The sequence below is a fragment of the Carassius gibelio genome, chromosome A13 (assembly GCF_023724105.1).
Source record: "Carassius gibelio isolate Cgi1373 ecotype wild population from Czech Republic chromosome A13, carGib1.2-hapl.c, whole genome shotgun sequence".
Classification (NCBI taxonomy): Eukaryota; Metazoa; Chordata; class Actinopteri; order Cypriniformes; family Cyprinidae; genus Carassius; species Carassius gibelio.
Genome location: NC_068383.1, coordinates 17766597 through 17791696, shown reverse-complemented (window position 1 = coordinate 17791696; position 25100 = coordinate 17766597). Strand labels below are relative to the sequence as shown.

The window sequence follows — 25100 nt, the reverse complement described above, 5'->3', positions numbered from 1 at the left end:
TTTAAATACTATAGAAAGGATTTTCCTTCTTCCTGTTTTTTACTCCCAGCTCGACCTTCACAACTCTCCTCCAAACCATGTGTTGAACAAACAAACACACACCAACCAACTCCGACAAACATTCACTCACCCATCTCTTGATAGAAGTATCCATTCTTAGCCATCCCTGAGGGGGGAGCCTCTGGAAGAGAAATTAAAACCACAGTTAACAAAAGACTTCAAATTATCATGAGTGTGTGTTAAATAACACAGCATGAGTAAGTGTTTCTGATTACTGTGAGAGAACAAAGCAGGTGTAATCAAGCACCGATTCTTCAGTACTGGGACAAAACAGACTAAAAAAATAAAAGTTAAATAAAAAGTTATCTATCCAGGAATTACAGTATTATGGATTAATCTGTTCAACATGTTTGGTTGCTGACTCTGGCATCTATTTTCTCCCACAATGTGTTTTTCTGTCAACACCAACAGATACAAAAATAATGTTTAAAATAGTTATTATAAATATTGATCAATCTAGCATTCATTTTAATGAATGAATGAATTTAGACTACGGGATGCTTTCAAACTGATATTCAGCTTCATCTATTGAATTGTCACCACACTAAGAGAAAAACAAATACAATACCATATTACATTTAGAAGCTATTTTTTTCTGAATTTGGTTGCTACCACCAACATCAATTTAAAATTATTTACATTATTATTCACAATTTAAGGTTGACATATTATGCTGGGATATGTGAAAATATAAGCATAATTACTTATATTTATATTATTTAATATTATTTATTCATCTTTCACCCAATTTCATCCACTATTAAGATTGTCTGTTTGACTTTTTGAACTCATAGCAGGTTAAATATCTAAAGAGGACCTTCGGGATGAAGGTTTTGATGTTGACATTTCTTTTAAAAGAGTAATGTTTTTTTTTTTTTTTTAATGAGCCTCCTTCTTCTGTCAGGAGACAGTAATAAGTTTTCATAATTTAATGAGCCTCCTTCTTCTGTGAGGAGACAGTAATAAGTTTTCATAATTCATATTTATATCTCTGTTGTTTATTCAATTTTATATATATTTTGATGGATATGAAATTTTGTTATGGTCTAAGGACACTGAATTTGTGTTCAGGACATTCAAGTGTTAATCTTTGATTTCTTTCAAAACTGAAACATTGTTATTATCACTAATGGCAGGTAAAGTTGTCCCATGTGTTGTCCCATGTCTCAAGAATCAGTGTGTGAATATGCAACCGTGAATATGCTGTACACTAGTCATGCCCTTACAGTGGTCACTAAACAGCCACACACAATTCCACTGATACACATATACACACACACTCACACATTTACTCCAGCATGCTCACACTCAGATATAAACACATGCACATGGATCCAGCACACATATTCCCACACCTGTGGCCTACATTCATTTGGTGCGTTTAAGGGGATATTTATGAGGTGAAGTCAGCCGTGACTGAGGTTTCTCTTTTCCCACTTTCTGACTCACTTAATTGTCAGGTACCTCTCTTTCCAGCAAAACACCCTGCCTAGAGAGAGTATGCATGTATGGCTGGCATAAGTGTACCACAGCTCTCACATTTTGGAGCATGAGAATAATACACACAAAAACTTGCACATATCTTGTCAGGTCGTACAGTGAACAGTCTACATCAGACGTAGTGACAGAGAGTGTGTCTCGTATTTCATTTCAGTGACATGAGCTGTTGTGCCGTCATATTCTGCAGGATGTAAAAAAGCTGACTTTTCCAGCAAAGGAAACAGACTGTCTAAATATTAAGCTGATATGAAACTCCAATCAGCTGAGACAGTCCAACATGAGAAGCCTCTGCATGCCTGACAACCCTCATTCTGTGCCTTAAATGAGCATTCCTTTCAAATCAATAAAAACTTTCACTGAAGACTGAAGATTTATATATAACAAAGACATAACTAAGCTAACATCCTTATGCTCATCACTAACTTAATCATTTTATACAATGATTTCTTGAGGGTTATTCTGAAAGCTCTGATATTATTAATTTGATGCCAGTGAAAACAAGGTTGTGAACGATAGAAGATCAGTCTTCTCAATATGGTGTACTGTCTCAAGGCAGTGTGATCTCATTAGTATTGTGACAACCTATGAACACACTCACACACATGCACATTAGTAAATGAACGAGACATGTTGATCTTACACTGCAACATTAAATAAACCTATAGATGAAATGTGTTAATTTCGTAATTTACTAATAAACGCCACACACCACTCAAGTCTTACTACGTTTTAGATGCTGTCAATATGCTTAAGCCCTGTTCACACCAAGGACGATAACTATAAAGATAACAATAAAGAAAATATAGTTCTTAAAATTGTTCTCAAAATCAAAGAATAGCAGAGTTCACACCACAGCTATAACGATAAAGGCACAGAGAAATGACATTGTTGGAATCACTTTCAGAACTATTTTTTTCAGCGGATGAATGATAAAAACACTGACACCCAATCAGAATCAATCCTGCTATCAAAAGCTCGAGAATTGAAAGCGGCAGATGAGTGTGCACTTAGAATAAACAGACAATATCGCCCAATGGTGTGGACGTTAATATATAGTTATCATTCTTGGTGTGAATGGTCCATTGCATTAAACAATATGCATTTAAATAGGTGTCTTCACACATATGCCTTCTCCATTAATTTAACACTGGGGGGAACAATACCAATGATGTTTTCATGGGTACAAATGTATTTTCTATTTGTTCTAAAGAAATGTAAGAATGAAAGTGATTTAAAAAACTAAAAAGAAAGATTTTTTTAAATATAATTTATTTTAATGCATCTGGGCCATTTGTAAATAATATTTGCATTTTAAAATATCTATACAAGCATTCTTAAACCTATGCCTAATATGCTGGAAAAGACTCTGACAATGCTTCTTGTCATGTCATATTCAATTACAAATTCCATCACATAAATTATATTAGGCTATTTTCAACTTAAAGCTGTAAAATTTGAGCAAATATATATATATATTTTTTTTTTTTTGCAAAGTTGAATTTTTTGCATTAGGTTTCATTCTGTTGGTTGTATCTTTCGCAAAATACATGTTACTTACTTCAGACTTATTGTTTGATGAAACTAAATAATTGCACTGGAATTCATGTTTGACTTCTGTGAACAGTAAAGGTGGGTGAGTGGCTTGTCTTCTTCAATGTTTATAGTGGTTTGACTAGTGGTAGACCGATATTGTTTTTTTTGTTGTTGTTGTTGTTTTTTTGACAGCCGATGCTGATTTCTCGGAAAGCAGGGGGGTTGCTAACCGATATGAAGCCGATATATTTTTTATGTACAGTTGCTGAAAATAGTAATTTTAATTAGCAGTTTAACAGGTTTTATGTGTGAAAGTGAAACAAATGTTTAAGGCCTGAATCATGAGTTTTCTCCACTGAAGAGCTGTTTTAAGTTATATTTTAGTTTTTTCACCATCTAAATAAACAAAACCCAGGTATGCCACAGACAGTACAACAGCAAACAAACCTGTCCTTCGCAGTCTCATAGGTGCCTGCATCAAATAAAATACAGCATTTACACTGAGGTCTATGATCACAGTAAAAACCCCAAGGTCACCGTATAAGGTCACCCTCCAACAGTAGAATGACTATTGTCAGGCTATTGCATTCCACCTCATACACTGCTATTACATGATGCTCACAACCCAGCCAGCTCTAATCAAAAACATGCACTAGCATTTGCATAAATGGCTTGGGCCAGCGAACCCATAATTCTTTAAATGTCCTCCCGTCATAACATAATTTAGGAAGCCACGGATATGAGCTGGTGAGACAGACAGGAAAAACGATGCTCTCCCTCCCCTGCCATTCAAAGTCAGTGACGACACAGCAGCCGATTGATATTCTGTGCATGTTGCCATCAGAACCGTCCCACAGACAAAACACCTTCAGCCCAGTCATGCCTACAGGCTCTCCAGAGGGGACGCAGTCACTGTGCTCTTTACCCCTACTCTGACCTTTCACTGGGTACTTCGTCTCTGCTGCCTCCAGCTATGGGTACTGTGTGACCAACCTTTATCAACCCCTGGCTCAATGTCTTGTCTGAAGATATTTCTCTAATGTCACGTTACTGCATGCTTAGTTTCACCGCAGAAGCAGCTCATGGACCGCCCGTTGATATGTAAAGGAAGTGAGCAGGACTGACAGAGGAAGTGGAGCTGCAGCACTTTCCCCCTTAAATCACTCTGAACCAGGGAAGGGTATGACTTAAGCATCACACTTCCTTTTTTAGAGGTTACTGTAGGTACGGTAAGCAAGCTAAGCCAATACAGACACATTAAATCAAACAAGCCATGGTTTGCATTTGAATCCTCACCCAGGCATGAAGCACAAACAGACCCGTAAAGACACGCTTTCACCTTTACTGTTTTATTTGTTAACGTTTAAAATAAAAAAAAAACACTACTTTTAGTCCTGCTTTTTCTTCACAGTCTCTTCTATAACAACATTTCCTGCAAACCAGAGAAAAAAATATGTTTCACATGGAGATGTGATCAAAGTGTCGAATTAATGAGAGATAAAAGAGACAAAAAGATATTAAAAAAGCTGATTTTTTTTTTGTTTTTGTTTTTGTATAAATCTTGGTTAAAAAAAACTAAATTCCTGCCAATCACATTAATTCAATGAAACGTACAAATGATAACTCAAATCTAAAGCAAACAGAAAATACCTGGTGCAGGGTGGGTAGTGAACAGACTCCTAATATCTGATCATCATTACTAACACAGGAAGTGCTGTCTTGACAAACAGGAACCAAGAGCTGGCAGAACAGGTCTTCATTGTGTGTGTGTGTGTGTGTGTGTGTGTGTGTGCGTGTGTGTGCGTGTGTGTGCGTGTGTATATGTATGTACCTACTTAACCATATTTTGGGGATAAATTTGTACCCAAGACTGAGGAAAACCTGACAAAAAAAAACTAAATTTTTGATGTGTGTTCGCGTGAATATTTGAATGTCAGTGTAGTTTTACTCTCAAACGCACTGATCATCATTGTTTGCATGTGCATTTAATACCACAACTAGATACAGTTCAAGAGATAAGCTGATGTGTGAGTCAGACTAAAGCTTAGTAACCAGCGAGTCCTTTCCCTTCACACACACACACACACACAGGCAATTTCAGGCTCTCTGCGCCAGTGAGCAGTGAGAGGGGTGTCTCTTTAAAGCTTGGTGGTCTGGCTGTTAAGAAATACTCATGTATGTGGTTAGTGTGCAACAAAACCACAAACAGCCTTTGCATCTATTCAGATTCATAAGATAAAGATAAAGAGCATCAAATATGCCTCAGTATTACTCTCCCTCTCCTTTTCCTTGTCTCCGTGCTTTCATTTTTGTGAAATATTTTTCAGACAAGAACAGACACGCTGAAAAAAAAAATACAGTCGAATGGACAAACTCTCTCTGGTGAAAAATGCAAATTTACAGATAAAAGTGTGCAAAGATGAAACAGTGCAAGAGCGAGTGTGTTGTTGCGCGCAGCTGAGGTGGCTGTGTAGTTTGTCTGGTGTGAAAGCCGGAGTGTGTAGTAAAGCTGTCCTCCCTCTCTCTCTCTTACACACACACAGTTAAATGAGCTCATCACAGAGGTGCTAGGTCACACAAGACAGCCGCTCGATCTCACTGCTGCCTTCAAGGCAGTAACTTTAATGTGATATTCTTCTTTGAAACTGAACCTTGTAATAAGTGCATCTAAATATGCATCTAGTTCATCAGAACAAAATCAACATTTGCAATCGCTATTCAAATGTACATTTTTAGATTCTTAAAGGGTCAGTTAACCAAAAATAAACATTACTGGGCAGACGCTGTCAAGCAACAACAAAAAAGGCGTGTATGTTGTATATATCATATGTTGTATATTAGCAAATGCTTTTATCCAAAGTGACTTAAAAATAAGGACAATGGAAGCAATCAAAACCAACAAAAGAGCAATGACATGCAAGTGCTATAGCAAGGCTCAGTTAGCATAATTCAGTACATGTAGCAAGTATTTTAAAATCATATAATAATAAAAAGAAATTAGAATAGAATAGAATAGAAAATAGAATAAAAAAGAATAGAGCAAGCGAGAGGTCATTTTTGCTTTTGTTAATTGTATAATAAATAAAAAGAAAACAATAGAATACAAAAAGATTGTTTCTACTTAAAAGGTTTGGTTCTCATCTTGATGAGTCTTCTTTGGATGTATGGCATTGCACAGTGCTAACTCCAATTGTGCATTGACTCATTTTTCACTTTATATTAGGTATCTTAACTACAATGTACTTACGTCAATTAATTTATTTATTTACATTTAATTTATTTTAAATTTACTTAGTAACAGTAAATTATGCAGAGTTACAAGCAAATAACTTTACATAACCAAACCATAAACCTAACCCTACAGTAAGAACATGTTGTTATTTAACATTACTTATTAGTGCAGTTACACTGTAACAAGGACACGTTCAAATAACCCAATGCGTAACCCAATGTACTTATTGTGTTGATGTTGCATTGCAAAACCCTTTTGTTGCTACTGGGGAGGGATATGGTTAAGGTTAGGGACAGGTTGGGTGTGGTATGGGTGGGTTAAGAGGTCAACAGTAATTACAGTAAATAAAGTCATGACATGCAGGGTTAAATTTTTTTATATATATAAACACAATAAAAAAAATTACAAAATATATGCATTTTATTAAATGATTAATTTAAATGTTAGTACACATTAGTTGATTTTACAGTTATGCTACAGTTAAGTATTTTTTTTTATTTTGATGAAAATATTTATTTAGTCAATATTTTGTCAAGCCACATCTATTCCTTTTGTTTATTAAAACACCATTCAAAGTTCAAAATCACACAAATATGCACATATTTGTATATATTAATTGAAACTTATCATACACACACACAAACACACACACACACATATATATATATATTTGTTAATCTCAGAGCTATCGTATGTCTTCAGAGGACTTGGAATATATTGGAATATATATAAGTCATAAGGACTTCTTTACAAAAATCTTCCCCACTATCAGCCCCTATTCCCATTCATTTTCAATGTATGAGAAGGATATTCTTCAAAACATCTTTCATATTCCATGGTAGCAAGAAAATCAAGAGGCTTGGAACAACGTGAAAGTGAATAAATGATTACAGAATTATTTGGGGGACTTTTCATCAAGAGAGGAATTCATTTATCACATAAATCTCACGGCACATCTCAGCAAGTTTGCTTAATGTCAAAAAAATAAATCTAGTAAATTGAGTTGAATGAATTGAGTGAGACTGTTACATCCAGCCATATGGCACCACGCTCTGGCAGACCTAAAACATTAATCCCTGCCCTGACAAATGGACAATGTGCATTAAAAATTGGAGGTAAGAAACAAGGCACATGGCCTGTAATATGAAAGCACATCAAACATGTGAATGCATTTTTTATGTAAGCCATTACAGCTGTATCATGAGAGAATATACAAATGCAGAAAGCATGTGCTTTGGGTTTAGAAAGGCTGCTTAGGAATTTAGTCAGTTATTTCACAGACCTTAGGCTTTTTAGATCTTTTAATCCAGCTATACCTGTACGAGTAGGGCCATGCTTTGACCCAGATATGACTTTGGCAATGTGAGAGATAAGGTTTGAGAGAAAGAAAGCCATCTCTTGCAGGTTGTGATGGTATTTTGGTTGTCTAGCAGTGTGTAGTGATGGTCCTTTAGCTTAGAAACATCTCTAATAAACAGACAGACAGAAAAAAAAGCCAGATTAAAGGTGCTCTCTGCCACTTTTTAATGTCACTTACAGCCCTGATCTATGAGAGAGCGAGCAGGAAAGAGAGAGAGTTAATATGCCCGCCGGCTTTTTGGCACTCGAGTCTCCGACTGCTTAGAGAGGGAATTCCTTCTGAAGACCAATAATGACACACATACATACACACATGCTGCTCTTTTGGGAATATGGGAAGAGTGTGATGAAGCGAGGAGAAGGAGAGAGACACGGAGTTGTGTCTGCACGTGTATGAGGCTGCTTGACAGAATATTGCAGGAGAGAAAAATCCAAACAGTTGAGTATTCATTCTCTCCACAAATAAACTGTGGAAAGCGGCAAAGAAATATTAATACACATCCAGTTGTGGAGCAATAGAGAAAAGAAAGCTCAATGCTATAATTATTCAATGATAAAAAATTATGTTTCTGCGTGCAAATGAGCATCAACCTATAAACACACATTAAAAAGATTTTAGAAAAGGTTAAGCTGAATTACTTTCTTCATGCAAGTTTGACATCAGATTCAGCATACATGGATTTTCCTCCACCAGAAGAAGCTTTTGATTATCGGCATAAAGTCTGGTCCGGTTTGGAGCCTATTCTTTCCAAGAAATCGACTAATTATGTTTTATGATTTGTTTTTACACAACTTTTAGGAGCAAATTTATTTCATAATTTGAAGATTTTGACATTTTATATTTTAACTGAAACGCATAATAACCCAGCATGAAAAAAAACCCCTGAATTAATTCAAACAAGGGCACAGCAGTGTTGATTTGTGAGAAGCAATGATCAAAAATATGTGTAGAAGTTTGCAGAAAATGCTGATTATTTCACATACATCATTAAAAAAGTCAGACATCTGTTTTGCTTATTGATAGTAATGTCATTGTGAAAAGACTGAACATCTTTATTCAGCGATTTCAGCCAGCTCTTGCATTTTCTTTCTTTTTTTTTTTTTTTTGAGTGCAATATGCATCAGTGAACAGACTGTGGGCGGTCTGTTGGCATGCCATCTGAGGATCTTCTGATTGTAATAGAGAAGATACCGTTCTGATGATAGATTTATTAAACACTTGACACAGAATAAGGTGTAAGGCAGTTCTAATGTTCTTCACATGTTCGGTTGAAATAACTGTTCATGGCAATTTGCAGGGAAATCCTGAAGCTGCAGCCATTTGCTTTCAAATGAATTTCATACAGCAGAAATGTTTCTGCAGCATGCAGCTAGGGCTGATGCGTCTGTCCCACCTCATTCTCTCGGTGTGATGGGAGCAATCACCAGGTGACCCTGATAGTGATCTGTGCATACTCTACACATCACATGGTGTTATATAGTCGAACGTGAGCCAGCAGCTCCCTCTCTGCCTCTCTTCGTCTCACTCTCTATAAGCCATAGGAGAAAATACGCAGATCTGCATGTGTACAAAAACAAAACGCATCAAACAGTAACAGAAAAGCCTAGGTAATATTATGATGATGGCATCAGATCTCGCTCTCTTTAGCACATTTATTCCTGTAAAACATCCTCTTGGGCATTGGAAAGAGAAATGGAGACGAATATAGAGAGAGAAAGGTGGACGTCAAGATCTAGCGACCGCAGTGCTAACATGCTTCAACATGACAGCAGTCTTTAATCACACGCCACCAAGGGAATGCACAGCTTAAACATGTTTGCATGGACACTATTGTCCCGTACATCAAGGGAATACAGATTTTCCTTTCCTTCATATCTCGGCTGCTCTGGTTTCGTGAGCGCTCTGCTGGGGGATTCCTGCTAATTGCTTGCACATTCTCTTCTTCCTCTATTAAAGCCAGGCCACCATTCCCTCTTAAAATCTACAGTATCGCTGGCACAAGAGAAGAAGACCAAACCGGAGACAAAAAAACACAAGTGAGAGAGAACAGACAAAGGATACAGCTATATAATACGAGTAATGTGAATTCTGAACTAAAACAGAAAGACTGTTTAAAATTCGAAGGACATGATGGTATCAAGTTTATGTCAAAGATGGTTTGTCAAACAGCCTGGCACGATGTCTGACTGTGTGCATCAGAATAGGGCTGTTTACATCTTTGTGTTTGTCTGCCGTATGTGGATCAGAAAAGTGGCATGTGTGCGAGGTTTCTCCCCTGGCGCACGGGCAGCATCACAATCAAAGGTTGGAATTCATCAACATTGGCATCCTCCGACATCTTGAAGCAATCTAAGATTTACTCCAGGGGTGGGCGGGGGGCGCGTCTGTTTGCCTGAGCGTGGGTGTTTGTGTGTGAGTGTGGATGCGAGAGGGGGTTCCTGACATTCTCTTACAGAAAGTGAGGCCCGAGTGTTTGTAACTTTTCCCGTGAGCTATATTTAATCCATTACAGAGAAGCAGAGGCATGTCTATCTGGGATCAGGCTTTTAGCGGAAGAGATGCCCAATTAATTAGGTTCAAGCAAACAAAACACAGCACTTGGCAAATCGCACACATATTTGGGCCTCTAAAAATATCCACATTACGGCCGTGTCTGTAAATCAGAAGAGGGTCAAGCTCTCCATCATGTGAACGTCTGTGAAGGCTGTTTCTTTCGCGCCCACGGACGCCGCTCTTTGTATGAGAGAGGATGCCCATATGGCCGTTTTACAGCATACCATAAACAGAGGAGACAAACAGAGGAATGTGTGATTCTAATTTCCCTTTGCAGACTGTAATGTACAGTGGGTGGAAGACAAACAGGGAACAGAAAAGTCAGAGATGCCTAACTGCATTACCAATCTCTCTGGGACTCGGCGGATGACTGTACACGCACATACAGAGGAAAATAAAGGGACACACAGCCATGCAAAGTAAATCAGCCCTGCATAAAAATTACATCTATTCATTCTCAGGTGGCCACAACACGCCGATGGCCTGTGACCTGCCCCAATGACATTGAGATTCTGTGGAAATTATGGTATTGACAGAGTGTCGCAATAGTTATCCACAAGCCAAGACTGGAACAAAGTAAGTATCAATTACAACAGCCTGATCAAATGCGCACACTAGATGCTGTGTGTGTCACATACACATGGAGAAACACACATGTAAACATGTGAGGATAGAATATTGAGACATCAACTGATTTGAAGTTCAACCCTCAAGTGAAGGATGCAAATCACAGTCTCATTATGTGTGTGTGTGTGTATGCGTGTGTGTGTGTGTGTGTGTGAGTGTGTGTGCGTGCGTGCGTGTATTGGCAGAAGATGAGCACAAGATTTAGTGTCTTCCCACTTCTATTACCTACTGTGTTTACACTGAGGTTTGGAGTGAAGGGAAAGGACAGAAAGAGAGTGATGTAGGTGCACTTGTGCAGTACGACAGCGCATGTGTGTTGCATGCAGTATTAGACTGACTTCTCACAATGAGACGAATTGAACAGCAACATTGCGTGCAAATAAGACCTACTCTCCCAGAAGACTACCAGCTACACATACCCACTGTTCTCACACACGCATACTCGAGTACAGCATGATCAGGCAGATAGGTTTTGTTTCTAGTGCTGCCCTACAGGTTCTTGATTTTGATCTGTGTTCGCATCAGTCTCTTTTCTCACGTCCCCCTCTCCCTCATTTGTATTTGTGTGTGCATGCTTTACTAATGTGTGTGTGGGTCTCTCAAACTGTGTGATGGCATTTTTCTTTTTTCCTGTTTTACTCGTCTAAGATTAACAGCGTAAAAGTGTTTACGACGCATTCCGGAGAACCAGCCTTGAAAAAACCTGTCTCATTCCAGCATAATGCACCCCAAAAAACACCAGCGGCAGTAGCAGCGCGTGAGAAAAACAATCTACAGACCTGCAGGTTTCAACAGAGAGAAAACTTACAACACCACACAAACACACATGCACCCTCTCCACTGTACATGTTTAGCACACAGAGTCTCAAATTTCAGGGAACCCTCGGATGCTCAGTCGTGACAGCACAGGAGCATGTGCATATGTGTGTATGTGTGAGAGTGCATGTGGATCTTACCGGATGGCACAAAATGAAGAACTTTGTTTGCTTCCATCATTCCCTTCTCAACCCATAATCATTCTGTAGTCCTGACACTAATGGGGGCAAGATCACCTCTGCTCCGGTCTCCTCTCTCTACCCTCCTCTCTTCACTTCTACCTCTCCTGCTCTCTCTCTCTCTCTCTCTCTCTCTCTCTCTCTCTCTCTGTATCTATCTTTCCTTCTCTCTCTCATTCCTCAGACATATTTAGTGAGTCAGACGTACCCTGCCTCCGTTGAGGTGTGACTCTGGGTCCTAAAGCCTATGTTTCACTTTGCGTACTCGATGCTTGCAGGCATAAATCGACACAACAAACTGACTGGAATTTAGCATTACTTTTGTGTGAGAAAGGCATGAGTGTGCATCATAAAGTAGCCAGTAAAATGTGTATTCTGATAAATGTTTTCCAATGTGCGACATGTGTTGTGCCTGTAAGTTTTCATACTGATGTCACTGCAATGTCCTTTGTTTCTTTCACAATAAGGAATAATGTCATTTTTGCATCTAGTTAAATCATGGCATGATAGAAATACACACCCTGTTGTGAGGTGTGGTTCTTCTGGATTATTTGACGTTCTTATTTTTGGTGAAGACATGTTGGAACAACGTTTCAAAGAGATTTACTGCAAAGATGGCAGCAGAAATTGGGTATATTAGCTGAAACACATTTCAAGCTATACGGTTAAATGCAAGAGGGTAAAGACCAGTTAAATTAGATATCATTATGGATAGCTCTAATAGCACTAATAGCACTTTTGCATTATTTTAGTCAGTTTGATTTTAAATGGCAAATATTCTATCAATTTAAGCCAATGGAAGACTTAAAACATATTGATAACTTTAATTTAAAATTATAAAGATTACACACCAAAATATATTTTACACACTTAAGGGAATAGTTCACCCAAAAGTGACAATTTTGTTATAATTTACTAACCAAACCTGTATGATTTTATTTCTTCTGTGGAAAATAATAGATATTTTCAGAAATGTGTTTTTATAACCACACAATATAAGCAAATGTTAACCAAAACTTTTTACCAACATTCTTCAAAATAGGGAAAAAAAAGAAGTGGTTTGGAACAATATGATGGAAAGTAAATGATGAAAAAATGTGTAGTTTTTGAGTGAACTATCCCTTAAATGCTAAAACTATCTACAAATTGATCCACACATTTGAACAGAAGCTGAATAAATAGCGGAAAGAAGACAGTAGACAAAGAAGAAAAATAGGATGATCATGAAGAAAACAAAAAAATCAAGCAACAAACGATGACAATAAACAAGATGACGACAAACCATAAGTCCTACAAAAGAAGTAGAAAACAGAAGAACAGAATGTGTGAGTCATTTTTAGCAAGCGCGGTAATGGCTTATCATTCCAAGTCTTGTTTGTTTTATTTCTCTGTCGAGGGGGTGGGGGATCTCTTTTTTTATTTCAGCCTTCACAATAATTATAAAAAGTGTAGAACCCCTCTCTCGTCCCTCCACTGTGTTGCCATCAAAGACTCGTTTGAGAATAAACACCAGCTGGCAGCATGTGAAAGAGTTTGTTGAGGTGTGTGTGTACATGTATTGTGATGTGCTGCTCTTTAAACTATTCTGTTATGGTCAGACTGAGTACCTCTCACAGTATGACATGCAAAGCATTTGATTCACCACCTACGTGTCCATGCATTCAGTGTAACAACACTACTGAAATATCATACCTCACAATCATCATAGTCCAATTTATTTAAAAGAGACTTGGTGTACGTGGGAAGTAGAGGGTTAAATTCTGATGTGGGCAGAGGATGCTGTGGGTACACAGACTGAGGTCAGTCCCTGACCTTGCTATTGTCCTTGAGTTCAGCGGAGTTGTCCAGAGGTGCCAGAAAAACACACATTCTGCACCACAAAATATTTTGGCTAGATTAGGGACGCAATGTGCATTGGCCAACAGAAAGAGATCTCTACAGCAAATCAAAGAGTGTTCTGAGTGAAGCACTGCCCCCTAGTGCCCTGTGCGACTGTAAGAGATCTACACACCAACCTTACACAACGACTCTTTGGAGCCATCCCATAAGCGCGCGCACACACACACACACATTTGATGAATACTTTGTGCTTTCACTTGTGTGTCCTAGACCTCACTTCCTATCTGTGTTTGACTGTGATAGTCAGATCATAAGCTTCACAGGAAATGTTTTGTTGTATTTCTGGACAAACAATGGGTATTAGAGATTTATGGGTAGTGACTGCTGACTTAACACTTTAAGCTACCAATCTGAACTACCTATTCACACCGCAAATAAAAGTAATTGGTTTTCAGAAAAGTAAATCTAATTATATATTCCCAAAACAGTTTTAGTTCATTCCAATTAGTAGCAAAATGAGAGATCAAAAATATCTGATCAACTATATAGTATATCCAAAATGATACAGTTAATTAACTTGCATGTGGAAATAGAGGGTGGTTTTGCAGCACAGGTAGGGCTCAACAATACAGAAACAGTTTCAACAAACAGACACTATTTTTATGGCTTGCAAACATATACTGTATGTTTTTAGGTTCCTGTGATGTACTCTAGATTTTTGTTAAAAATATGTTTATTATGCTTTTTATCTTATTATCAAGCAGGCAGAGACAAATGAGGTTTTGGCGAATGTACCTGTAATGTAATAGTCTTTTTCTTTCTTTCTTTCTTTCTTTCTTTCTTTCTTTCTTTCTTTCTTTCTTTCTTTCTTTCTTTCGTTCGTTAACTATGTATTCTAAGTAGTTAACTACTTATAAAACAATAAAAACAAAAAATTAATGAGTCCTGCTGTTTTACTTCTATTTATGAAACAGAGGTATTGACAATATTTTTCTCCATATTGTGACATATCCAAGTGAAATGAATTATTGAAAAAGAAAAGTGTAAGGCGGGACATAGATCTATACTTTATTAGTTGATTGGATGAAGGCGGATCTAAATTTGAGTTTGAGGTTGATTGTCAGAAAGGAGTAGAGTTTAAGAGAACTAAATGATTGGTGAAAAATGATCTTTGTTATAAGCCGAATTGAGTTGTATGACTGAATACATTTAAGTTTCAAGTTCTTTCTTTGGAACAAGCAATAAGGTGCAAACTCCAGATCTTTTTTTGGGTTTGTTTCACAGACACATATACACACACCCACACACACACACTCACACAAGAACACAGAGTTGTATTGTACCTCCAGGAAGAGCCAACAGTCAAACCGAGTGAACAACAAAGGGTGGAGCTTCCTTCCCCTGGACCCTCACCTAATGTTCGAAACGTATCTGTGAGACCATGTGTGTCTGTGTGAGCGCATGTGCACGTGCTTGTGAGAGGGCATGCACGTGCATTCACAGTGAGATTTGGGATGAAGAAAACAATTATTTTATATCATAATATCTTGAAATGCTAGAATGAAAAATGAAGCAATCTTTAATACAGTCTGTCATAAGATCTATTGAATTCACAACCTAAGAACGATATAATAAAGAGCGAAACAAAAATTCAGAGTTACCTCACACTTGCAGTACTTCATCAGCTCCAAGGACAAGAGAAAATGTGGGAGAAAGCATGTTATGTCTACATGTCTATTAAGGGCACAACAGCTGTGGTGGATGCTTATCATTATGGGTGTGCAATGATGCTTTAAAAAGAGGCTTTTCTTAATGTTTTGTAGGTTGATAAACATGATATCCTCTTTGGTCAGACAGCCTGATAGCTTTTGACTTTGTGAGACTAACAGCTGAAAGTCAGCAGAATAAAACGATGAATCTTTATCCAGCAGTCCCTCCTTCCCTCATTAACCTAGGAGTATGAGCCCAGGCAGCTTTTGTGCAGCTCTATTGTGTAGCAAGCTATTGGGACACTCATCCTTTCTTTGTTGTGTCAGTCTTGATAGGAAAGAGAAAATTTAGCTAAATCACAAAGGTAATTGTGCTGATACAAAATCATTGTTCATACACATTTTTCATTTATCCAGAATTATTTATGTCTTAACTGTTCATCCAAAAAAATAAAATAAATAAGATCAGATAAGATAAAATCAGATTTCTGAGTTTTGCAGCGATATCTTTTTAACGAAAGACCTTCTGCAATGCCTGTCCAAATAACTGCACACACAGCAAATTAAGATATATATTAACATACTGTATTTGTATTATATTTAACATTATAATATAATTAATATATAACTATAAACAAACACTATTCGGTTGGGCGGTAGTTATCTCTTTTGAAGTCTAACTTTGGCCTTGTGCTTCTCTCAAATTACAGGACTAGATAATGGGACTGTGGCAGTGATAATGAAGTCCAGTGTTTGGATTTTTGGAAAATGCGAAATCCCTTTAATAAATTACCATGGTAACCATAAAACAATAACATATTTATAATTATTGAGATTTTACAGCAATATAAATATGAATACAAACATATGTGTGTTCATTTGATATTAATTTATTATGACCTTATAGTACAACTGTTACAAATTGATGATTGCCATGGTAATGTTTGTTACGATTGTCTGGATATGGTTCCAAGAGTAGCATTGGAAAACAAACATTTGTTGCTTTTCTATATTCAAACACGCAAAGAGTGAGACATTCACCAAGAATTTCACGTTTACCACAATAACAAACATGAAAATTCTTACAAGTACTGTAACAAGCATATTTCCTTACATATTTCCTTAAAAAAGTTCCTCAGCTTGTCCGTTTCGATACAAACATCCTTACCTTGAGCAAAGCGGTTGACAGTCACTCCCCTCATGTCTTCACAGTCTTTATCCGTCTTCATGATGTCTTTCAGTTTGGTACACCTTTTAATGTCTGAAATCACATCCACGGGAAGCTTTTCTAAGAGTTAGTTTATCTTTATATCCAGACTAGCTAGTAAAGTTGTTCTCTTTTCTCTTGAGTGTGAAACACAGACTGGCATTATTAACCGTGCGCGCGAGTGTTCCACAGGTGTGCATGACAGCACGAGCGCAAGAAGTGCAGCACGCGAACAAAAGCTCCTGAATCTGGACCAATCACGCTCCAGGAAAACAATGCGACTGGACAGCACTGATGGACCGCCGATATCATTTCTGTGTGAATTTAACAGGGAAAACCTGTTTCCCGTCCTATTTTAGACTATATTTTTAATTAAATTAACAGCGGACTGATAACTGACATGTATAAATTAAAACTAATATGCGGGAAAGGTTTCCCACAAGAGCGCGCGCAGAGAACGCCATACACGTGCTCTGCGTGCGATTTGAAGAGCCCTGCAGCAGTAATTTATTTAATTTTTTTATCCTTTCTGTATAAATTCCGAGTGACTGTGAATTTAGGATTCTTTGTTCAGTTCAGTCTTGAGAACTTTAGAAGAGAACAATGTGTAACAGTACTCAGTACTACTGATCCTTGAGTATCAAAGCACTGGACATTTGTCTCTCTTATCTGATTCACCCAGGTCAGTTCGTGGAGCCTCTGCTAATGAGCTGATGAGTTGAATCAGGCATAGCCTAGTAGATAAGGGAGACATCCACTGTGAAGTGCAGGTCAATGATTGAGAACCACCGGTCTTTTATGTTCTGTCGACATAATATAGGTACACTCTTAAAAATAATGAATCCAAAAGTAGGTTTTCACAGCGATGCCTTAGAAGAAAACAAATTTTCATAGTGCAAAGAACATTTTAATATTCATAAAGAACCTTCATCTACCATAAATAAACTTTTGTGAAATGGAAAGGTTTCATGGATGGAAAGTGTTCTTTATGGAACCATAGAAGCCAATAAAGAACCTTTATTTTTAAGAGTCTTGGAGACTGAGCAAGCCTCATAAATGTTTCTTATGTATATTGTTCAAGGCTACTTTTGGAGCTTTTTTATTACTACATCTTGAGAAGAAGAAAGTGTCACCTCATGTTATCTACAAGGCTGCATGTACATAGTTAAGTCTTCATGTTAACATGATACAAACCAGAAACAGGAAAACTTATGCAAGTTTTATTCCAAAACCTGGAGGGGAGAACTTCATAAATAAACACACAAATGTAGTCATTGCTATTCTGGCACACTGCCGATAGGTAATTGGTCTGGGGTAATTCAGCCTGCAAGAGGGGGTATGTAAGAAGACCCTTGAGGGCCCCCGACAGACTGTCTGACATGGAGCCCGAGCCAATGAGGATGTTTTCAGAGGAAGGGTCTCTATGTATGGAAATAAAAACTGCTTTGTTTTCCTGCATGGCGACAGTATCCACTGAAGTCAGCTACAATTTCCATATCAGTGATTTTATTTACAGAAGGACAAGTAATTTGGAGAACAGGGTTAACAAGTTCAGGACTGGCACTGAAGGAGATGATGATTACTGTGATTAATTATTGTTATGAATTTGTGTGTGCGCACCTCCCATTTTTTTATCCTGAGTAGACTAAACATTCAAGCAAACTCTTTAATACTCTTAACAAGGTCAAGAAAAAACTTGTTTATGCATCTTTGTTAGCTAATAACTTTATCAGTTACCAGCCACAACCTTCTTCACCCTCCGTGTCAACATCAAATGCCCTTCTTTCTCCCCCCCTCTCTTGTATCTTTGAGCTCATTGGCTGTCATGATAAGTCCAAGAGTATTTTTAGCACGCTATCCTTTCATAGGGGTGGACACAGGGAGAAAATAGATATATACAGACCCCTGCAATAGAATCCAAGACATAATATAAATCAGCTACTACCAACACTACTAGAAGTGACAGAAGGTATGAGTGTCACAATTGCAAAAGGTAAGATTTTCCATCTTATTGCATTTTAAATGTATTTTGGAGTGTTTTGAAATTAAGAAGAGATTAAAGTTTGACGTATGAACTATGTCAGATGTTGGTTTCTGAGTTTAAAGTGATATAACAAGCAGGGTGACATACATTTTAGTTCAGCTGTTTCCTTTTCCTCTCATCTGCGCTGATAAAGCTCAAATTGATCAACATCCAATCAAGTCAGAAAACAGCAACCGAGGCCGCCAACCAGAAGAAGTTGTCACAGATTCAAACAGTGACACACATAAACAAAATTTTGATTTGAAAGTTGAAAATGGCGTGTTGAAATACAAACTTCAGAATGTATCTGAAATCCAACAGACCAGCATGAAGGATGAGAACAGCACTAAAATCTGTTTGACTATAAAGAGCCAGCGAGGAGTTTCTTCACTGGAGAAAAATGACCCAAAGTCAGTAACCGCTGTACAGATACAAGAAAATGTGGTTTCACATAAGGCATCATTAGAGAACTATGAAGCGAAGTTATGTGAGGATCAACGGCCGAGTACAAAGCGCCAACTGTCCACTGAGAGTGCGGCGAAGTCAGTGAATGTAAGAAAGAGGAGCACTGTGAAAAAGAGCCAAGAAGAGATTGTGAAACTCTTCTCAGTTGCCAGCAGTGGAACGCAGTCTGGGAGACCTTATCTACCCGCAGTCTCCTCCTCTCAGAGGAATCCCAGAAAATTGCTGTTCTCCAGCACTGATATTTTCAGCAAAGTAGACACATTCTCAATCCAAAAAGGAAGAGAGGTAACAGACAACACACAAGTCTTTGCTTGTATGTTTTTATAAACCAGGTTTGTCCAATCACGTTCCTGGAGGATCAATGTTCTGCAGAGTTCGGCTCCTACTTGTCACAAAATACCTGCCAGGTAGATTCTAGCAATTCTGAAAAATTTGATAACCTTGGTTCAGGTGTGTTTAATTGGGATTGGAGCTAAATTCCGCAGGACAGTGGCCCCCCAAGAGCAAGATTGGACAGCCATGATGTAAACAATAGATTTTGGCATGAACGTGTTTTTCAGTTGAAAGAGAAGGAAGTATTTGATGCTCTGAAGATTGCTCGTGCAGTCACTGAGGGCTGCAGAAATGATGTGGAAAAACTCAGGGCCATATGGATCTGGCTGTGTCATAATATTGGTAATTGCACATGCAAAAAAATGCATGCTCAAAAAGTTTTTACTCTTCAGAATGATACAAATTTACTAGCTGTTTTTGAGTGAAAATATTTCTACACAAATCATTTTAGTAAGTCAAAAGACTTACAACTATTTTAGTGAGGGTACTTCCTGTGGCACATTGTCTTATGTGTTTGTCTGCTTAGAGTATGATTTGGAGGGATACCTTGGTTTTTCTCAGAAGATTTGCTCTTCAGATGAGGTCATCAGGACAGGAAAGGGTGTATGTAGTGGATACTCTGGACTCTGTGTGGAGATGTGCAGGTAAACGGCCACAAGTGCATATATATAAATACATCATGCCAGTAGAATGTGGCTCTGAAATTTCTCTCTTTCTCCAGGGAGGTGGGCATTGAGTGTGTGGAGGTGAGCGGGTACAGCAAAGGCGTTGGATACCAGGCCGGGAACAGTTTAGCTGAGAAATGTTCCGATCATGAGTGGAATGCTGTGTTCGTGGGGGGTCAGTGGTGGCTGCTTGACGCTTGCTGGGGCGCTGGCACTGTGGATATGAGACGTAAAACATTTGTGAAGAGGTCAGGCTCCTCAGAGTGTCAGTTATTCATATCATACAGTACACACATACTGCAGACAATATACACACATATCATGAGTAGTTTTTACATACTACAACAAATCCAATATACTTTTGGCTGGGTTTCTGGGAGAAAATAATGCATTCATTTATCCATTGTAGAGAAATAGTTTTTGAATTTATTTAATTTTGATGTAATTGATGGTATATGCATCTGTTGAAGCCATCAGTTAGCATATAATTTCATATTAGCCATTGAAGAATTACACTACCCATGAAGAGAAATATCCAAGAAAGAAAGAGCTGTGGAAAAACAAATTAAGACAACCGTCCATTCTAATAAAGCACTTTAAATGAGTCAGTCTCCCTACACTCTTTTTTATGAATTTATAAACTGAAAATGTATTGTTTTTATACTTAAAACTCATGACTATAAATCAATATTTATATTTTACTATCATGTTTCATTTGGTTACATCATTAGTAATGCTTATGGGATAATAGTTAATTCCCATCATAAATTACATTAAGGAGACTACAAAACCTTTTATATAAAGTACATCTTTTTCTGATTTACAAATACTTTCTTCAAAAGCCAACTTTGTAATGCGATTCATCTCAGATCTGGTTGGTTTGGTTTAGCAGATATATGCAAATTAACAATCTTCTGGGAAAATGGAACTCATATTGCACTCCATACTGGGAATGAAATATTCAGCACTAAATAGAAGGAAAATCAGTGGTGATGTCTGTCTGTTTCAGGTATGATGACTTTTATTTCCTGACTGAACCTAGTGAGTTCATAAACTCACATTTCCCTGATGACCAGACCTGGCAACTTCTTACCACTCCCATCTCCAAAGAAGAGTTTGAAACAAGACCCATGAAGACCTCAGCATTTTATCAGTTTGGATTGACCCTGACACAACCCAAACAGTACAAAACAATAACAGGTATACATACACACACAAAACATATAGTGATACAACTGCACATATGAAAAAAAATAGAATAATGCACAAACTAAAAAGGGAAGATTAGTGAAGCACACACAATGTCTGTCACACTGTAATGAGATAATAGGCTGCTGCTGGCATCAGCTCATGGTGAGAAGCTCTAAAAAAAAAAACAGATTAGACCGTTTGCTGCAGAGATTAGACTGTCTCATGGGGAAAAAAAGTTATTTTAACTAAAATTTCCTGAATCTGTCTATAGCATGCACTGCAGAATATGCAGGCAAGAGTATTAAGTTAGTGTAAACATTAGTGGAACCACAAAGAAAGCTTAACAAAGTCTCTTCTGGTAACCTTTGGGCAATGAATAACATGCATGCACACTGAAGCTAAATGCAGTGTCACTCCTGGAAAACACAGGGTCTTGAGATGAGTTTTTAAAGCTTTAAAACTAAACACTCATCCATGAGACACTGTAAACTGCAGCAAGACACCTAGCAAACAAGTTGGTCTAATATGCCAACATTGAAAACCAATGAAAAGTATTGCAGTGCACTACAGAAACAACCCACTAGGGTTTCTGGGCTCCCAGAAATCATGATCGCGTTCCAGGGAGGGGCGCTACAAATTGCTTTCCTGTCCCATTGGGGAAAATCCTGATTGTGTCGGACCCCTTTTATGTACTCATTTTTGGGCATCTGTCTGTGTAATCCACTGTTGACAGATGAAAAATATTGAACACTGATTTAGCACCCTCCAAAACTGCTACAAAATTCTACTACACTCGAATGCATTCTGATTGACTAAACAAAGAATCTGACAGCAGCCAATGGCTATGTTTTATGTATTTTACCATTAATGGAGAGTCGTGTGTGGAAGATTTTTTTTTTTTTTTTGTCAAAATATTAATTGATCAAGCATAATCGCTTTCACAGAGATCCACATAATATCACAGGTCTATCATTAATGTCTTAAAGTGAGTAAGATTGGCCACTCCAGTGTGAAATTCTAATAAGCATGCATCTTTTTTGTTTACTTCCACCAGAAGCCAAACATTTTTAATAAAAATAGGATTGTTATTACTATGTCAACTAATGTAATTTCAGAAGAGGTCCTCAATCCATATATTTAAAGATTTTACTTCCTTATTTGCATATTGTTGTCAGTGATAGAATTGTCCAGTTTGAACATATAGGCACAATATTACTGTAACATTTTGAAAAATTTGTCAAAATTTGTTTTCTGCAGACGACGGAGAAGCAATTGTGTCCGTGAGCTCCTCTAGACTGTTGACCTTTTCGTACGAGATGAGGCAGCGGGATCCCCAGACAGGAGCTCTAAAGCAGGAGGAGGTCGACAGCTCCTGCGGTCTCATGTCAGTGACTCGTCAAGGGATGAAGTTGCGATTACTGCCCCCAGAGCCTGGGGCTTATGAAGTGAAGCTGTTTGCCCGGCGAGAGGGTGAACCTGGGGCTCTGCTGTGGATTTGCTCTCTTGAACTGGAGTGCCCGAGTATCCAGAAGAAGCAGGCCCTGCCTAATAACCCCTACCTGAACTGGGGCCTAGCAGCAGGGGCATCAGCACTAGGTGTCAGGGGTTGTAGCGTCGTAGGAGAAGAGGCCATAGAGGTGGGTGAGGGTGGCGAGTGCAAGGTGATCTTAAACACATCACGACCTCTGATGATGGTGTGCGAGCTCACGCACCATGAGCTTAACGCCACTGCAGCCAAGCGCTGCCTTGCGTCACAAATCACAGCAGAGCAGCTGGTGTGTAATGTCATGTGCCCGTACAAAGGATTTTACCGGCTGTCTATATTCGTGCAAGATTATGAAAGTGGAAGTGGGAATTTTCAAAATGCTGGGAACTACCTGCTGCACTGTCAAAACCGAGGGTTGAACCCAAACGCATTGTATCCTCCAGACTTGGGTCTGTGGTGTGGTCCTGGGTTGCGTACTCAAGAAGCCGGACTGTCCCATTTCAGCCACACAGGGGCGATAGTGAATGCACCCCAAGGCCGGTGCAACATTACCTTTCACTGTGCTTCACCAGACCTGCAAATACACGCGGCCCTCTGCGCTGAGCTGCATGAGCAGGCTCATTTTCCTCTGTCCCGATATGTACTCTTGACATTTACAGATACAAGTAAGGTAACCGTGAGTGTGCATGTACCCAGAGCAGGAGTCTATCGTCTTGGTATTTATGGACGCAAACCCCCTCAGCAGGACTACATGTCACTGTGTGACTTTATAATCAGGAGTGTGTGTGAAAAGCCTGGTGATCCGTTTCCAAGTGTGTATTCAGCATGGAGGAGAGGGTGTGTGCTGCTGGAGCCCCGCACAGGTGTGCTGGCTCCCCAGAGTTCAGTGAGTTTTCGAGTGCGGGTACCAGGTGTGCAAAGAGTGTGTGTCGTGGGAGAGAAACGGACAGATCTGAAGATGAATAAGAGCAGAGTTTGGGAAGGTGAGGCTGTCACTGGAAATGCCACACAACTCAAGCTCGCTGCTGTCACTAAAGAAAGCAATGACATGCATGTTCTCATGACCTTTGATGTCCTTAACCTGAAGAATGAACTGTGAACAGAACAAAATTTTGTCTAGAGGGCAAAAATTCACACTGCAGTTCAATGTTTTTACCAACACTGCAAAAGAAAAAAAAAAACTATTAATATTTTTTATATATATAAATATAATAATAATATATAATATAATGTGTTCCTGTAGCTCAATTGGGAGTTCGCTTCCCCGGGAACATATGATAAGTAAAAATGTAAAGGTTGAATGTACTGTAAGTCGCTTTGGATAAAAGCGTCTGCAAAATGCATACATTTAATTAAATTACAATTTTTAATTTAAATATGAAAACATATTTAAAGCAAAATACATTTACATAAGATAAACTTTGTAAAATAATTAGAATACAAATCTTTCACTATCTTTCAATATGGATAATATCCACTCATATTTTTGAAATAAGCTGTTTCTTAATGACATTTATGTCACTGTATGTATGTGTGTGTGTGTACGTGTGTTATATTTGCATGTTGACACAAAGAGTCCGTATCGTCAGCTGTTCTTAGGAACTGCAAGTATCAGGGACATAAAGTGACTACCAGATTAAAGGTCTCTGTGGCCTCAGTGTGTGTGCGCAACAGAAGGGAACATTACCATCTATCCTACACATCAGTCCCTGGCAGTGATCAAAAGACAGAGATGACCAAACAACTGCCACATTCAGTGTAACCCAAACATGGTGCGGCATGATGCTCTAGCAATACCAAGGTCATGGGTTTGATTCCCAAGGAATGCATGCATTAAAAAAAACAAAAAAACAACAACTATTTATTCTAAACAAATGTTCATCCTACTTTTCAAATGCAGACGGATACATGTAGCCAGTGTCAAAATCTCTCTAAACTCCACTATGAGGAGTTATGAGAGACAAACAGACCTTAGCAAGGTTTACATGATGCAGTCATAACCAGTCAGTGCTTTAGAAATGAAACCTTGAACTCGTCCCACTGGCCAGTGAGAAACAATGGCTACTATGTGTGCAAAGGGTGGGTACCGTCTCCAGGGAGAGATGAAGAGAGCCTGATGTAAGTTGAAAGAAATGTGGGTATTGTATCTGCAAGAGGGTGAGCGCATTGTTTAGACCCACTTTGGAGCCAAATGCAGGTTGTATAAATGGCCGAGGATGGGCTGGGAAGCATGTGAAGATCCTTGGGGTGCGTTACAGTAGAGTCTCAGTGGATCGAATACAAGTATTTTGGAAGGTGGGCTTGGCAGAGACCAAAATTTAA

At 38.4% G+C, this 25100-nt stretch overlaps 2 protein-coding genes across 8 annotated transcripts in view; one reads left to right on the top strand and one right to left on the bottom strand.

Moving 5' to 3' along the window:
• LOC128026359 (solute carrier family 4 member 11) overlaps positions 1-16814 on the bottom strand; it is a 73521-nt gene extending 56707 nt beyond the window's left edge. For 2 of the 7 annotated variants that reach the window (XM_052613426.1, XM_052613430.1), the window contains exons 1-2: positions 11822-12024; positions 131-181 (exon numbers count right to left, since the gene is read on the bottom strand). In XM_052613426.1, the coding sequence (XP_052469386.1) occupies positions 131-181; positions 11822-11861 (91 nt within the window). In that variant the 5' untranslated portion in view covers positions 11862-12024. Of the gene's footprint in view, positions 1-130; positions 182-11821; positions 12025-16576 lie in introns of those variants that run through there. The other 5 variants (XM_052613425.1, XM_052613431.1, XM_052613427.1 and 2 more) reach the window with 5 other exon arrangements.
• Positions 16815-18520: 1706 nt separating this feature from the next.
• Positions 18521-24419, top strand: LOC128026361 (kyphoscoliosis peptidase-like). The gene is made up of 7 exons (XM_052613433.1): positions 18521-18608; positions 18793-19388; positions 19664-19778; positions 19963-20080; positions 20158-20349; positions 21111-21301; positions 22550-24419. The coding sequence occupies exons 1-7, from the start codon at positions 18587-18589 to the stop codon at positions 23875-23877; spliced, it is 2562 nt and encodes an 853-aa protein (XP_052469393.1). The 5' UTR covers positions 18521-18586; the 3' UTR covers positions 23878-24419.
• Positions 24420-25100: the final 681 nt, after the last annotated feature.

What these genes read in the sequence shown, in the direction of transcription:
- LOC128026361 (XM_052613433.1), top strand. Translation starts at nt 18,587, where the DNA reads ATGAGTGTCACAATTGCAAAAG. An exon ending in CAATCCAAAAAGGAAGAGAG is followed by an intron (nt 19,389 to 19,663) that starts GTAACAGACAAC and finishes CGTGTTTTTCAG; the next exon opens with TTGAAAGAGAAGGAAGTATT. An exon ending in CGTAAAACATTTGTGAAGAG is followed by an intron (nt 20,350 to 21,110) that starts GTCAGGCTCCTC and finishes TGTCTGTTTCAG; the next exon opens with GTATGATGACTTTTATTTCC.